At 40.7% G+C, this 15,426-nt stretch overlaps 1 protein-coding gene across 5 annotated transcripts in view; it reads left to right on the top strand.

Annotated features, from left to right (window-relative positions):
* Positions 1-15,426, top strand: part of MKX (mohawk homeobox) — a 49,126-nt gene that overhangs the window by 11,457 nt on the left and 22,243 nt on the right. For 2 of the 5 annotated variants that reach the window (XM_066199493.1, XM_066199506.1), the window contains exon 5: positions 869-1,204. In XM_066199493.1, the coding sequence (XP_066055590.1) occupies positions 869-1,204 (336 nt within the window). Of the gene's footprint in view, positions 1-868; positions 1,205-1,543; positions 1,584-6,322; positions 6,437-8,495; positions 9,283-15,426 lie in introns of those variants that run through there. The other 3 variants (XR_010723341.1, XM_066199524.1, XM_066199515.1) reach the window with 3 other exon arrangements.

Genomic DNA, 15,426 nt, shown 5'->3' with positions numbered 1-15,426 from the left:
AGAAATGAGAAATCACTTGACTGTTAGTTTCCTTCATGGAAGGGCTATAGCAATATACATCATTAGAGGGAGAATCTGATTAATGGGGCATCTTAGATAGTAAACTCAATATTACTGTTATTTACTTGATGTATTTTGCTAGCAGCTGTTTTCCATAAAGGATGCACTGGAATTTTCTTTCTTAATCAAATTAACAAATGCAGGATTTTTTTTTTTTTTTAAGAACCCTGTATTTTTAATAGAACTCATGTATTAATTCTGTCTGTGAGTACTTTTTTTAGACAGTTGTGACATGGAGATACAATGACAGGAACAAATCCTACAGAACATTGTCAGAAATCTGTATGTGAATTTTTAGAAGAGTACATCTCAATTTGTACTCAGTATCAAATATCTTTGTTCCAATTTCAGGCAATACTCACATTTCTACTCACTTCCCTTGAAAAGATTGCTTGCAGAACAATTATAAGAGTACAGTTTAAGCAAATGCACCTAAATATTCTGTGGTTTTCAGGCAAACCAAACTTCAAGTGATGATAGTAAGAATTCAGCCTATTCACACAGCTTTTTAAATGCTTATCATTGAGTCAGGGTACTTTTCAATTTTTTTCTACCTGTCTTGTGTTACTCATGAACAAATTAGACTCAAAGACTGTTTTCTACAGCTAATTAATTTAGAATAGCTGGAACATCTGAGAATCATGGTAACTACTATGAGCAATGTGTGAGGAGAAGAAAATGAAAAATCAGTGTCTAAGCTGAAGTTACTGTCTAGTTTTAGTTATATTTATCACAATTCAAAACATGTTGAGAAAGCCTCATGTTAAAATATTAAGTACTCAATGTATCTTTTTTCTTTTGTTTTCAGATGGAGAAAATCCTCCGAGAAACCATATGAATGAAGGGGGATATAACAAACCAGTTCATCACACTGTGATTAAAACTGAAAGTTCAGTGATAAAAACAGGAGTGAGACCAGAAGCAAGTGCCAATGAGGATTATGTGTCACCCCCCAAATACAAAAGCAGCTTACTGAATCGTTACCTAAATGACTCATTGAGACACGTCATGGCTACTAATGCAGCTATGATGGAAAAAACAAGGCAAAGGAATCATTCTGGTTCATTTAGTTCCAATGAATTTGAGGAAGAACTGGTGTCTCCATCGTCATCAGAAACAGAAGGCAATTTTGTCTATCGGACAGGTAAGGGATATTTTTCTGCATGATTTCTATTACAGACATCCTCAGTAGACAGTGGCTCCTGGAATAAGCGTGACTAATTGTGCCTTTTATGAGACTGGGTGACTTCTGTCCATCCTCTCATAGGACAGTGGATAATTCTTGTCCATCATCCTGCATGAGAGTAGATTACTCATGTCCATCCTCTCATTTAAGAATGGATAAATCCATTCATTCCACCCTTTCATTCTCTGGAGAAGTTCTACCTGCAGTATTACAGTTAAGTGCTGTTATTGACCACTAATGAAGCTGGTTTGCTTTTCAAATGGAGCAGTGGGATAATTTTTGAAATTACACTTACAGGCCACTTTTTGTCAGCACTAAGATGAGCCTAAGGAAGGAGAAAACTCTCGTGCATTCTGTTACGATAAGGGAGGACTACAGGAGGACTGAAGTTCTCCATGGTCACAGCTGGGAGGAGGAGGAGGGCTTTGAAATTTCAAGTGGCTGTTTGTGACACTTTCATGAGTCATATGCCCTTCAGTGGAGTGCATGTGAGCACCTTCCCCTGTTGCACAGCACCTTTTCTGTCCTCAGAGTGCCTTGTCCAATGTGTGACCCTTTGGTGCTCATGCATCTCTTAGGAATACAGGCATTAGTGTAGACTAATTTCTGCATCACTCTCTAGAGCTAAAGGGCCACAGACTTGACCATTAAATGCGTGTCTTACTGTTTTTTGAAGGGTTACACATAGTTTATTATTTTAATCTTATCAATAAAAACTTACAAGCGTGATGTGATGTCATCCACTGTGTTACCAGTCAGAGCACGGCACAAGGGACTGCCTGGTTCATGCCAGTAAATTGCTGTAAATCAGGGCATGACCGGGACTTGCTCAAGTCCCTGTGAGGCAGGGAATGCTGGAAGGCTCCTCTTGTGAAACTTGTTCTGTATTTCTTTGGGACATAAGGTTAAAAAAAAAAAAAAATTTGAAAAATATGAAGTTTTGCACCCCAGTCTCTGAAAATCTCCACTCGTGTCTCAGGGTTTCGACTCATTGCAGCATCTCCTTGCGTCGTCCTGGGCTTTTCTTGGCAAGTTATTCTGCCAGGGGCCAGCCTGAGGCCAGCATCGCTTTAGGGATGGATATTGCTGAAAAGTAGTGGAGGATTTTGCAGTAAAGTTAAAACAGATTTAGATTTTGTACTTGGTTACCCTTGGCTTCCTTGGCAGGCAGGTTCAGGTGCCTTTGCAACCTCTCAAGTTTGCGGCCTTTGCTCTCTCTTTTCTGGCACGTTTCCTGTGGGGTTTTTTGTCCATGTGGAGGGGCCACAAGGCTGAGTTCTGTTGGTGGGGATTAAGAGGATGTTTGTGTGTGCAGGTTGTTGGGAATGACCGAAGAACAAGTCAGGGCCCTGTAGAGAAATGGGATCTTGTGGGGAGAAAAAATAGTGCATGCTCAATTAATAAGTTTCAAAAGAAACTCTCTCTCTGTTCATTTAATTTTGTTTTTCTGAACATACCAAATGCATTTGGTTTGCATTAAAAATATATTGTTTGCCAAGTTTTATTTTTAAGTGAAAAGTTACTCAAGAACAGATGCAGAAGCTCAGATATGTAAACTTCTGTTCTTCTGTGCTTTATACCATAACCTAAAAATGGATGCAATGACTTTTTAAAATTTATAATAAATTTGCTACCGGATTAAGTTCTTCTTACAAATTTCAAGCTGCACTGAAATATATGGTCATTAATGGGAAGGCTGAGGGAGGCACACTGTAACTTTGAAAATTCACCAGCTGTGCTGGAATGACTAAAAACTAGTATATTTGTCCCTAAAGTTTGTAAGTGACATTCCTGGAACTACTCTTGAGATTGTATTTAGGTCAGTTCCTAAATATCTTAACAATTTCACTTTTTTTTTGAGAACAGACCAGCAGCTCTTAGGATATAGTTTTATTCTTTTTACACTTCAAAAGCAAAATAGTAGTATATAGAAAGAAAAAGAGATCATATATATACATGATATACATGTGATACATGTATATACATTACTTTTTTGCTGTATCATTGCTATATATGTGTGAGTATTCAGGAAATATAAGAAGAAATGGACTTTTTTTTCAGTTACAATATTAAAGTCCCATTGCTGATTTTCTGATGATGTTATACATGCGGAAATAAAGCTTTTCATGAAGAGAGCAGATATTTTCAAATATTGTCCATTTATGAAACTTACCTTATGAAACCCATAGATGAAGTTATCCAGATAATTGTTCAGTAGGGAGAGATAAATAAGGATGACTTACTTTTTGAATGTTTTCTTTGTAATTTGAATACCCAGGTTGGTAGTTCTCAGTGCAGTACAGTACCAGACCTGTATCTGTGTTTTCAAAAATAGCTGTAATACATTTTGGTTAAGTAAATAACAGAGTTTGGCTGACTTTACCACTCTTACCCTCCTGAAAGTGGCAAGTGTATTTTTAAGTGGGATATCAACACTTACAAGGAGTTCCCCACTGCAATTTTTTGTAGAGCCAAACAGTTCTTAATTTTTAACACAAAGGAGCTGTTGCAGGATTGTCAAGTCCTTACCAGACATTTTAATTTATTATTTTATTTATTATTAAGACATTCTAAGCAGTATTTCAAAAAGCGCTGAGTGAAAACTGATTGATGTTTTATTTTTGGGAAATGTTTGGCAAGGTCGTCATGCCTGTAAGGACAGGCAGTCACTGCAGTTTGAACTAATTCTTTATTGTGGTATTACCTGGAAAGGTAAATTTTTGTAGCAGATCATGAGTAAGAAAGCTTACTTGCTCTGTCTGGTTCTTATTAGGGCTGGATCCTGATTTCAGGTGCATCAGTGAGTCTGGAGCTGCTTTGTTTGCCCAGCGCCCGGGGTCACCGTGGCCACGTGTGTCGTGTGTGAGTGCAGTGTCCAATAACGAAAACAAGAAATTGCAGTTTAAGGTTTATAAGGAAAATGGGTTGTAGGGGGTTCCCATTTCAGTCATTAACATGCTTATAAACACGGGACCATATGCTACTCCAGCTTCATGCAACTGGGAAATCCCACATAAAGATCAAGGACAGGCTATATAACTGACTGTCGGCAGAGCAGCCTTGTTTTATACCTCCACGCAATTATCCTGAGCTCATGGGAAGCAGTTTCAGGGCTGGAGCAGGAGCAGCAAACCCCGAGCTGGAGCTCTTGCAGGTGCAGTGCCCACACTGCCATGTCCCCAGCCCCAGGTCTGGGGAGCTACTATGAGAGGCAGCACGGGCAGAGAGTGCAAGCAGAACGGAGCAGCCGGGGAAGAGTGCAGCCGTCTCGGGTATGTCACAGGTTTCTGTACGTCCTTCCGTCATAAGCTGATATTCTTGTGTGTGTAACAGGACATACACAAGTGTGTTCACTTAAAGCAGAAAATTTCACTTCAGATCAATCCTGGTATGGGTATTATATATAAGTATATATAATTGGTCAAATATGCATCTTAAACTGATGGCTGAAAGGCTTGGTTCAGTGTTTTTGTTTAGTTAAAAAGCCGTGTTGGAGAATTGGTTTTCACTAACTGCTTGCTGTGCAGTCACTCACAGCGGGTTCTCTGTGTGACAGGAGTAAGTGAAACCAGACTTGTCTACCTGTATTTGTTTTACAAATGCATGCAGAAATAACAGGCTTAACTGCAACAAGCACTCCAGAAATGTATAAGGAAAGGATCTAATGTTTGTAGTGGAGCTGAATATAAATCTAAAGAGGCAATGTCAGTCTTTGGTTTACGGATCACTAAAATGCTGACTTTTCTGTAATCACGCTGCAGTGCTCCCTGAGTACCCTATTGTCAGTCACCTGCAGAAACAAAATGTTCTGCATCGTTGTAGCACAAGGAAATGAAAAATTCCCAACTTTCTGGGATATTGCTGTCTAGTGAAGGAAAGCAAAAATTAAAACAAGAGAAAAAGAGACAAAATGGCAGGACAGGGAGTCCTTTTTCTGTAGGCAGATTTTTCATTGATTTCACTTTATATGTTACTTAGCACGGTAGAAAAGCCAGAACAAATAAAAACAGTGAGGAGACTCAAGACTTGCAGGCCTGGAAAAGGGTGATTTTAAACAAGCGCTTGAATGATTGGCTGATTTTTGAAGATGTTTGATCTCTATTTTTAGACATTTATACTCAGGAGTGTGCTCTGTTTGTAATGTTTTCATTGCTACTGACTTTTTCTTTCCTCTTACCTTCCTTTCTTTCTTTCTTTCTTTCCTTTGGATCCTGCAAAGTTGGTGATTTATAAAGCATGATCCTGGGTCATTTATTGCAGCACACTGAGCACCTTTGATGAGACCCTCGGCACTCTGCAGGATCAGGCCCACATTCCTACGGAGCACTTAAATGTAAGGGTGGAGCCATGCACATAAATACTATAGAGAGGCACAAACTCCAGAACAGTGCTGTGATTTTGTGTGGTCCTTGCCAACATTTCCTCACAATTTGACATTTTTAGAAATTAACATGTAATTTAAAAATAAGCCATAAAATTTGAAAGCGTAATATGAACACAATGGAACCTGTTTTCAGAAACAACTCAAGGGACCCACAAAAACTGCTCACAGCAGTGACTTTTGCAAGTTGGATCTAAACGGTGCTGGAGACCTTGGGGATACTTTGAAATAAATGGTAACCTGGGAGAGCTGAAGGAGGTCTTTTTTTGCCGATCCTAATGTCATCCAGAAGTGAAATGTAAAAGGTGAATGTCAAGTACAGTATTAAATGCACACAGCAGCATAACTGCAATTTGAAGGTTACACACTTAAGATCGTATTTCTGCAGGAATTTTATTATTACATGACCCGATTCGTCAACTAAAATAGCATGGAATTGAGAATTGAGCAGAAGATGGTGTTTAATTTACTGTTCTGTTGTTTTTTTCTAAAGAAAGAATAAAAGGAAATAGCTTTACTGCATGAGAAGTGTCAGTTTTAATATACCAGATGTGATAGCCCAAACCTGAGAACTTTAAAGATCCTACCCGTTCTCTGCTAGTTTGGCTCACTTTTTTGCATTTCTTTCAGTTCAAGCACCAAAACTCAAATAAGCTGGCTTTTTAGTTTTTCTCTTTACTTTCTTGATTTCTCAGTACCTGAGCTGCAAGGGGAATGGGTCCGGATTTTCTCCACATGACTCCAAAAAACCGGGCTTCATCAAAACTGAATCTTTTTTGTGGGAAGGTAGCAGTTCCAACCTCTCTCAGGTAGGAGAATGGAGGAAGAGAGCACTGGGTGGGCTGGAAACAACAACAGCTGGGGACAGAGCACTGTCCCCAAACAAGGGGCACCCAGGGACTGCCAGCCAGCAAGGAAGAGCTTTGACTGGAGCCAGCCCTGCTGAGAGGGGAAGCAGCACTCCCGGCAGTGCAGTTTTCCTGTACCACTTCTCTCCATTCTTTTATTGGTAAAGAGAGTATTTGGTTTCTCACAGGTGCTGGATGCCAAAACTGTGCATTCTTGTTTTATCTCTTGGTTTTCAGATGCAAAAGGTTATGAATGTTTAAGGCTTTTTTCCCTGTTTAAACTCAAAATAATAAAGATTCCAGAGATCTGCCTCTATGGAGATAAGATGTGCTTCAAATAGCAGCATATTTGTGCCTGTTCTATAATTCAGGTATAATTGCTGTGGAAACCCCACAGAGCAGAGGGGGACTGTGGGCACGTCTTCTGGTTTTCCTTCTGTTCATATCATGACAAATTTTCCACATGCTTCAGTCTTGAGCCAGTTGTTTGGCTGCAGAGGATTTTCTTCAAATCAACTTGCCTCAGTGCAGCACGTGTCAGGACTCCTGACTGCTTTATCGTTGTAGAGAATGAGATGTTCTTGCATGAATGATTTGAAATGGAAAGGATTACAACATTTGACCAAAAAATCAGAGAAAATACCAAAAAAATCAGGGCACCAGCCGTGTTTCCATGGCCACAGGTTGTCACTGCCTGTGCCGGTGCAGCAAGCCCACCTTTGTTTCTCCAAGACAATTGAAATTGTCCCAATGCAAATATTCACAGCGATGGCCAAAAAGCCTCAGACCCCTGTGCTTGCCCAAGATCTCTCTCAGACACAGCAGGAAAAATGTCGCCAATCTTTAACAACTATGTATTTTAATACTACTCTTTAGAGTTAGCGAATGCTCCAGGCCTCAGCAAGGGCTGTTCTCTGGCAAGCCTTAGGCTTCGCTCATTTAGTGAAGGTGTTTTCAAAGAGAAAAAAATATTTATCCCCGTTTTCCCATTGTTCCGAATGTCTTCAGAATTATGCTTGGTTTTAAAACCTGGGGCCAGCCAAAATGTGAATGTTTCAGGAAATTATGTGCATGGAAAAGCACATAGTCATAAATCAGACTGTTTTCCAGTTTTAGCTCTAGACTGCATGGTTAGTAATGAATATAATAGGGAAATTAGTTAGAAAATTAGCAGTTAATTTAAGGATATTTAAAGAGTGTGTGAAACTACAGCTTGGGAAAACTCATTTAGTGAAATGGATGTGATTCCTTCTTCCCTTCTACTGCCTGAGCAGGATTTTCCCCAGCAGCCAAATTTGTGTGCAGATCTCTTGCAGCAGAAACGCCAGGCTCACGTGCTGCCTTGCCATGGCTTCTGCCCTGATTCAGGGGTCCCTCAGCCTTGCAAACATCAGCCAGCTGCAGCCATTGCTGCGAAAAGAAACACTGCTCAGAGAGAAGGGCAGAGTGGGGCTCAGGGAGATAACGAGACGAGGTAAATGAGCCATGTACCAGCTCAAGCAGAGCATCAGAAAGCCCTGGGTGCTGCAGCCCTGGTGCAAGAACCAGGGGCAGAGCAGGGCAGCACCAGGCAGGAGCAGTGGCTTGTATCCCGTGGGATGTCTCTATAGCCTGGCAGCCTCACGCTGCCTTGGTGTGCATGAGAGGGGCCCTGGCACTGCAGCTGTCCCCCTGCATGCTTCTGAAGGCACAAAGGAGGGTGTATCTGCTCTGTTCCTTACCCAGGAAACCCAGCAGCAAAGTGTAAGTATCAGCTGTTTGTGCAAAAGGGAAGATGTAGGCCAATGAACTTGAAAAATATGGCATGATTTTATACATGGAATGGCGAAAAAGAGGAACAAAACACAAAGATGCGTGCTGTCACCTCGTCAGAAGTGGCTTAGAAATCACACATAACTTTATGTATCAGTGATGGGGAAGCACTTTTGAGCAGAAAAGCCATGGCTGGAGGCAGATCACTGGGCTGTGAGCAAGACTTGTGCTGGCTCCAGCACTGAAATGTGCCTGTTCTGCTCCTCAGGGCTCTTGTGGGACTGCAGCTGACTCTGCTCCTGCACAAAGACATCTGCCCATGGCACCTGCATGAAGAAAGAGAAATTACAGGGACAAACCTCTTCTTTATTGCCCAGTGGATCACTTTTACATATGAAATCTATAATCATCGTCACAAGTAACCACTGCCTTCAGTGATTCTTACTAACATACTAATCTGTGTGGGTTGCAAGAAAGTGTGACCAGTTGGGGACAGGGTGCAGACAAGGCAGGCACGGGCAAGACAGGGTGGTAGCAGAAGGGAAAAAAGGGCTGGACTTTTCACATTCTGGCTGGGGCAGTAAACTTAAAGGAATGGCAAGCCCATAAAAGTTTCACTTCATTCTGGAAAAACATCTGAATTGAAACTTCACACCTGGCATGGGTTTTCTGCATGTTCCAGCCTCCTTCCGCCACTGCTGGGGAGAAATAATGCGACTTTGGGTAACTCCTGGTAGATTCGGCTTGTAGCACAGACTGTCCCTCATGCAGTGTTACATTGCTGCTGTTCATGTTGCTGTAGTTAAGGTTGTACCTGTGTTTCCATTAGAACCCTTTTAATCTGCAAATTTATGACCCAGCTGTAAAAATTCTATCCAGACTGAAACTTGGCATGAACAGTGTTCACTCTCCCATCTGTGGAAGGGATTTAAGCAGGTACATCCCAGTAATAACCATCTGAGTTAGGCTTGTAAATTTGGAGCATGATGACTGGTGAAAAAAACTGTGAGCTTCTCAGTAGTCCTGGAGTCTGAAATACTTTATGCCTGTGGTGAAACTAGTGAAAAGCAGCTTGTTTGTACTCAGTCATATAGCTGTAAATAAAAAAAATTGTTTGGATCTCTCTGTGTTTGCTTCCATGCGCTGACACATGCATTTTCCTTGCCATGGCAAGATTTTGATATGAGTGGCAAACACTTGAAACTCTCCAGGCTCATGCACCAAAGCGAAGTTTGATGATTCTTAAGTAGGTAAAGAAATTCTATTCATGCTAGTGCAAATGGTAGAATTTACCTATTGATTGTAATAGAAAAAATTAGGGAAATAAGGAGACTGGATTGTTCTCTTTTGGATGAGACTTTTTTTTTTTATTCTCCTAAAATACTCTAAAAACTGATACCATATTGAACTGCAAAATTAGTTTTATTCACCATTGCTTCCTCCCATTTTAATTTTCTTTTCCAAAAAGCTACACACTGAACATGCCTGACCAGATAAACTAGTGATCTTACCTCATCCAGCAAATCCTATTTCCCTTTGCAGGTATGTGGTTTTTGAAAGTAATTCTGTAATTTGAAAAAACAAAACAAAACAACCCTTCTTTATGTGTTTAACTGAAATTTTTTAGGTCATTTGTCCATAATGTGAATACCAGAAACATAATGATGAAAGCAGTTTAGTGAGACCAGACTTCTGATATTCCATGTGTATTCACAGAGAAGCTTTTGGGAGGGTTTTGACACAATTTGAGAAGCAGGCTGAAGGGATATCTGAATGGAATAATGCTGGACTGTGGATGAGTTTGTACTTGCAATTCAGAAAATGTCAGAGACCTGTATATATTGTTTGTGAATGAGAGTTTTGTCAGCTTGAAGGAAAAGGGGGAGCGCTGTTAAAAACACCTGTTCTGCAAAACCTTATCTAATGTTCATCTGTAGAGTTCAATTTCTAATTATCCAGAAAACCAGAGTTTGATTCAGTGATATTAAATCTACTTCACTACAGAATTAAAAATTTGGGTATGAGATAAAGAGGCAGATGTGGAAATTACCAGCGATTACTAAAGACTGAAGTCTTTTATGCGTTAAGGCATTAAATTGGCATCAAATCACCACTTTAGATCTGCTGAAGGAGAAATATGTTGTAACACTAAAAGCATGCAAAAGGCATGTATAATTGAGTTTTATGTGAGCTAAAAAAAACAAACAAACAAAAAAAAAAAAAAACCTCCAAAAAAATGGAGCAGGAGTTTAAAGCAGGGAAGAGATTTGGAGAGGTAAACTGCGGTGTAGAAAATCTGGAAAAGTGAAAAACAATTCAAACAGAAAGAGATCAGATAAACATTTGAAGCTGCAACAGCTGAAAAGAAACACAAAAATAGGTAAAGCAAAATTCCAACAAGCCATGAAATCTGTTTCCCTTAATTTTTCAGAGTGGCCTTGAAGCCCGATGTCAGAGACTCTGTCTCTGTTCTTTCACTGATGGCCAGAAATTGAGGTTATGATGACCAGATCATTTGGTATGGCACTGACATTTCAAGTTAAAAGGGATTGCCAAGACTCTCAGTTATGACACTAAAATATACCACTATTTCTAGAGCCAATTTTCAGTCCCTCCCTCATGCCTCCACATTGATTTAGGCAACAGATGCGCGAAAAGCAAAGCAACATTCAAAATAATCCCCCAGTTGAGGCTGGGGGAAGGCTGGCTAGTGGGCTGCAGCCAAAATTCCTTAAATGTTACAATGTTTTACATTTCTAAATGTAAAAACTTTCTTTCCAGGGTGAGGTACCAGCCAAATGTCTTAGTTACGGTATCTCAGAGTGAAAACTGGCGTGTGGCCTTGTGGTCATTTGTGGGTATTGACAGATTTACACCCTCGAAGATCAAGTTAAACGTTGTCGGTTTCTCCATCTCCCCTTACTTTGTCAGGGTTTTTTGTCTCTCTGTTACTATTTGTCAACTTAAATCCAGTTTTCTGGAAAAATGAAGGCTCTTCACGACCTGGCTCTTCAGGAGCAAATTGCCTCAAATTCTTTCTGCTAGCCAAGGTATTTTGTAATGCCTTGCAAAACAGCAGCAGGATTGCACTCCTTGCACTAGATGTACTTTGTGGGCTAGACACTGCAGGCAGTTTTAATGAGGTCTTGGTGTGCTGGAGAATTTGTCTCGGCCCTTGACTTCAGTGAGGCTTTTATCCCAGGCCCCTGTTCGTCTAATTGCTCTTTCTACCCCAAGGAGCAGGATCCGGCTTTGTCCCGCTGTGGGCTGCACCATGCAGAGTCTGGACTGGTGGCTGCACAGGGAGCAGGTTCCGGAGGTGGTGTGCAAATCCAATGGTCTGCTTCTGGCTATTTATGGCAGCTTTGCGCTGTGGTGGTGGATTGTCCATTACAGAGGCACACTAAAATTCATTGTCCTGCTTTTCTTCCTCTCATGCTGTTTAGCTGGCATAGCTGTTGATTTCTGCATCAGATTCTTTTCCCTGGGATCATCTTCAAATAGGAGCTTCCTCCAGAAGACAACAGCCTTTGTTCCTTGTTACCTTATCAGGAAAAACTCTGGGTGTCGGCAGCACTGTTTGTGCCACCTGTGTCAGAGAGAGCCACATGCAGCCTGTGAAACTTGTGTCAGGTGGGGGAACTGGGTGAAGCCTGGTGCCCCTCTCTATCTGCGGTATCATAATTACGATAGTTCCAGGCTTCCTACTTGTTGAATCTCAGTAGTGCTGGATGTTCAGGGGCACTTTCTGAAGTGAAGAGAAACCAAAAAAAGTGTCCTGCTCTGGCCTGTACTTGAGACTGTAGTGATATAATGTTTCTTATATACACCTACACACAGAAGGACATATATTTCCTTAGTGCTGTATTATGATGATGATGATATCTGTGGAATTCAAGCACATTCTCTTGCTGTTTTGCTGTGCTTGCCCCTTCAGCTCAGAGCTGTGTAGGAGTTTACTGTGGCAGTGAATTTTGCAAAGACAGAGGAAAAGAGGCTCCCAACTGTATTGTCTACAAACAATGACATATCTTGCTTTCAAATCCCATACCTCACTAAATTGCTTCCTTCAGATTGCCCCCGCAAAGACGAAAATCTTTTTCACAGAAGTCAGCAGAGAAGACAAGGCTGACCTGCAGGTATTGATCCCAGTAATCCTTTGTTTTATGCAAAGGCTTATTTTTTCTGTCTAAACCAATGTGAAGAAAAGCTTGTTTAAACATTTAAAGAATAAAATTGGCAGGTGTCTTTATAAGCCTGTTTCCCTTTCAGTATTTTGTCCCAGCCTTTCTGCTGCTGTTTTCACTCCTTGTCTAATGAGACTGAGTGATAATTTCTCCTTGCTACAAGTGCACATAAGCATTAATTTGTGTTAATTACATTTGCTGTGAATCTATATGGGGAAAGCGTCCTTGATATTTCTCATTCTCCTATACCTCATTCAACTCACAGATTCACACCCCTGATTCTCTTCCCTCTTATTTCAGAAGGGGTCGAGAATTATATCTATACCCAACTCAAAGGGCCTTCGTCTTCACCTGATAATTGAGGGGCAGACGCTCAGATAAGTTTTAAAACCAACCCTTTGGAAGTGCTTGGAAGTGCAAAAACCCAATTTGCCAAGATATGGTCTGCGTTTTGAGTGTTTTGGCCCCAAAGCACACTACATGATTTGACACACAATGTTCATGTGTTCACAAAGCTTTCCAAACTTCTTTTTGTGAACTCCTGCTGCTTTCAGTGGGATCTTTGCTCACAGATACATACTTGGAGAATGTAAGTGCTCATATTTGGGTACTCCTCATTCTTCATTCCTTGCACAAAATAGGAAAAATAAAGGCTGTATTCTGTGCTGCAGTACTGCTGCATTTGCTGAGGTTCAGGGAGCTCTGACCTCTCTCAGTGAGCTTTATGGCTGCTCAGAAACACCCCTTCCCTGTCCAGAGCAGTGGCAGCACTCAGCCTGATATGAGCCCACCAAACCCCTCTCCTGCCTCATGGCCGTGTCATCTTTCCATCGTGTCTGGACACCTCCAGACAGTGGCTCCACACTCCCCACAGGACCAAAAATCCTTTTACAGAAGATACAGGAGACAGGTTTCCTGTGATAAACTCCCCATGATCCACTGGCTCCTGCTCACCATCGCCCATGGGGAGCCCATGTCCCACCATGCAGCACCTCCAGCCCACAGCCCAGCTGGGAGCAGGAGGTCTCAGAAAAAGCCAGGTTTGGGTGAGCTGGCCAAAGGGTGAGAGACCAGCATTGGAGCAAGGTGTCTGTCTAAAGGAGGTAGTAGGAGAGATGGGTTTGTCCTGCCCCTCAGGATGTGAGGGATATATGTGCAGTGGATTATCTGGTAACAGGGCTCACCTTCACCCTTGGTGAGCTCTGCTTCATCCAAGGATTTTGCTCTCTTGGCCCCTGCATATCTTTACAGCTGGAATATGGGTTTAGGTAAATCAAATGCCCTGAGTTCACAAATACAGGGTAACTGTTTGGAGAGGAGAGGAGGGAGAAAATCAACAAAGGCCTTTGATATATTGTATGTCATCCGTACGTGACACTCCAAGACCTTCCAATGCTTAAACTAAAAACCTAAATATAATTTAGTTAGTAAAAATATACCTTAGTTATAATAAAATGATAATAGTGGAACTTGGCAACAGAGCAGCTAATAAATACTACGCTTTTGAAATGTGCCTGGGATCCAAGTACATACTCTTTTACTGTGTAGTTAAAGCATGTGGCAGGACATGCTAGACCAAGATTTTCTTTTTGTCTTTCCAGTGGAAAACTAAAGTTCTTTGTTTAAGTGAAGCCTGTTGGGAATTTTTCTTAAGTAAAACAAGGAGCTAAGGAATTCCATTACCTTTTGCCAACTTTTTTTCCTCCTTCAAGCCAAATTATCGATTAATGGGGCATTAAATAACAAATACTGCCTAGTTAGAATCATACACTTTTTAACTTAGGCTCCTTCAATACCTTCTTATTGGTGCTTCAAACACTGAATTAAAAAATAAGATATTTTATTGGGGAAATACTACCCTTTCTAAACCTTTTTGACCTTACAAAAATAAAGGTCAGTAATCTGAAAGTCATTACATTTGCATGCTTACCCCTATTTTTGATTTTTTAAATGAAAAAAAAAATCTGTGCTCCTTTAAGGTCTTCTTCCTGAGATTCATTCTTTGCCTTCCTCATTAGTTGTCTCCATTTCGGTACTCTATCGTTTTGCCAGCAGAGCAGCCAAGTGAATGCTTGACCATATTTTTGTCTGGCTCTAGTGAAACCGTGATCTGACAATAGAATACTTTTCTCTGGGTTTTCCTTCTTCCCCCAGGGAACCATACTTCAAGGGCAACCTGCTTGTCCAGCATATGAACATGTGGAAAATCCACTGCTATGCACTAATGATTTTCAGATGGGCAATTGTTGCTGAAAATCATCCCAAGAGCAGCAGCTTCTCCATTGTAGCACCTAACCACTGTGGGATCACATTGCTTGTAGCTGCTCTGGAACAAACCTTTTGCATTTTTGTACGGGGTGGTGACATTTGCTGCATCACACATATGTGGTGACAAAATTTAGGGGAAAAGGAGGTACAAGTTACAATTGTGGTTATTTTTTCACCATTGTAACGTGCATCAAAGTCTGACACTTATTTTAGATTGAAAGTGTAAATGTAGGAAAAAGTTGAGCTCTGCCAAAGATTCACAACAGCAAGGCAGAAGCACCCTAAATATTGTCTACAAATTAATAGCTTTCAAACTTGTGTTTTAAATATTTACAAGGAGACTTGTCACACTCTGGGAGAGAGAAAAATGAGTTTTAAATTTTAAATAACTTCTATTACTATTCTTATAATATGCATTCTTTTTAAACAACTTTCACTTTTAATCTGTAATTAAAGCCAAAGTTTTCTTTTAATTTTAAAAGCTTGTCCTTGGACTAAAACAACATGGAACATTTTTAAACATTGATCCAAGCTGCTGTAGATACATTTTATTTAAACCACAGAGCCTGCAGTTGAATTCCTTGCTTTGCCAGATCGGCTATGAACTGTAAGTGTGGCAGTAATGATTCTGGAGTCCTGGATGCCTCACTAACAGTGAGGAGGGTTGTTTTCTTGGAGTTGTTCCTCCCTTTGGGCCCTATTCATGAATGACTTAATCTCTGTCTATGATCAAATGTCATGCAA

This window comes from Chamaea fasciata, unplaced genomic scaffold (assembly GCF_029207755.1).
Source record: "Chamaea fasciata isolate MVZ Bird 193981 ecotype frontalis unplaced genomic scaffold, bChaFas1.0.hap1 SCAF_1, whole genome shotgun sequence".
NCBI classification, from domain to species: domain Eukaryota; kingdom Metazoa; phylum Chordata; class Aves; order Passeriformes; family Sylviidae; genus Chamaea; species Chamaea fasciata.
The sequence above is the reverse complement of the archived record's forward strand: the minus strand, read 5'-3'. Positions and strand labels throughout refer to the sequence as shown.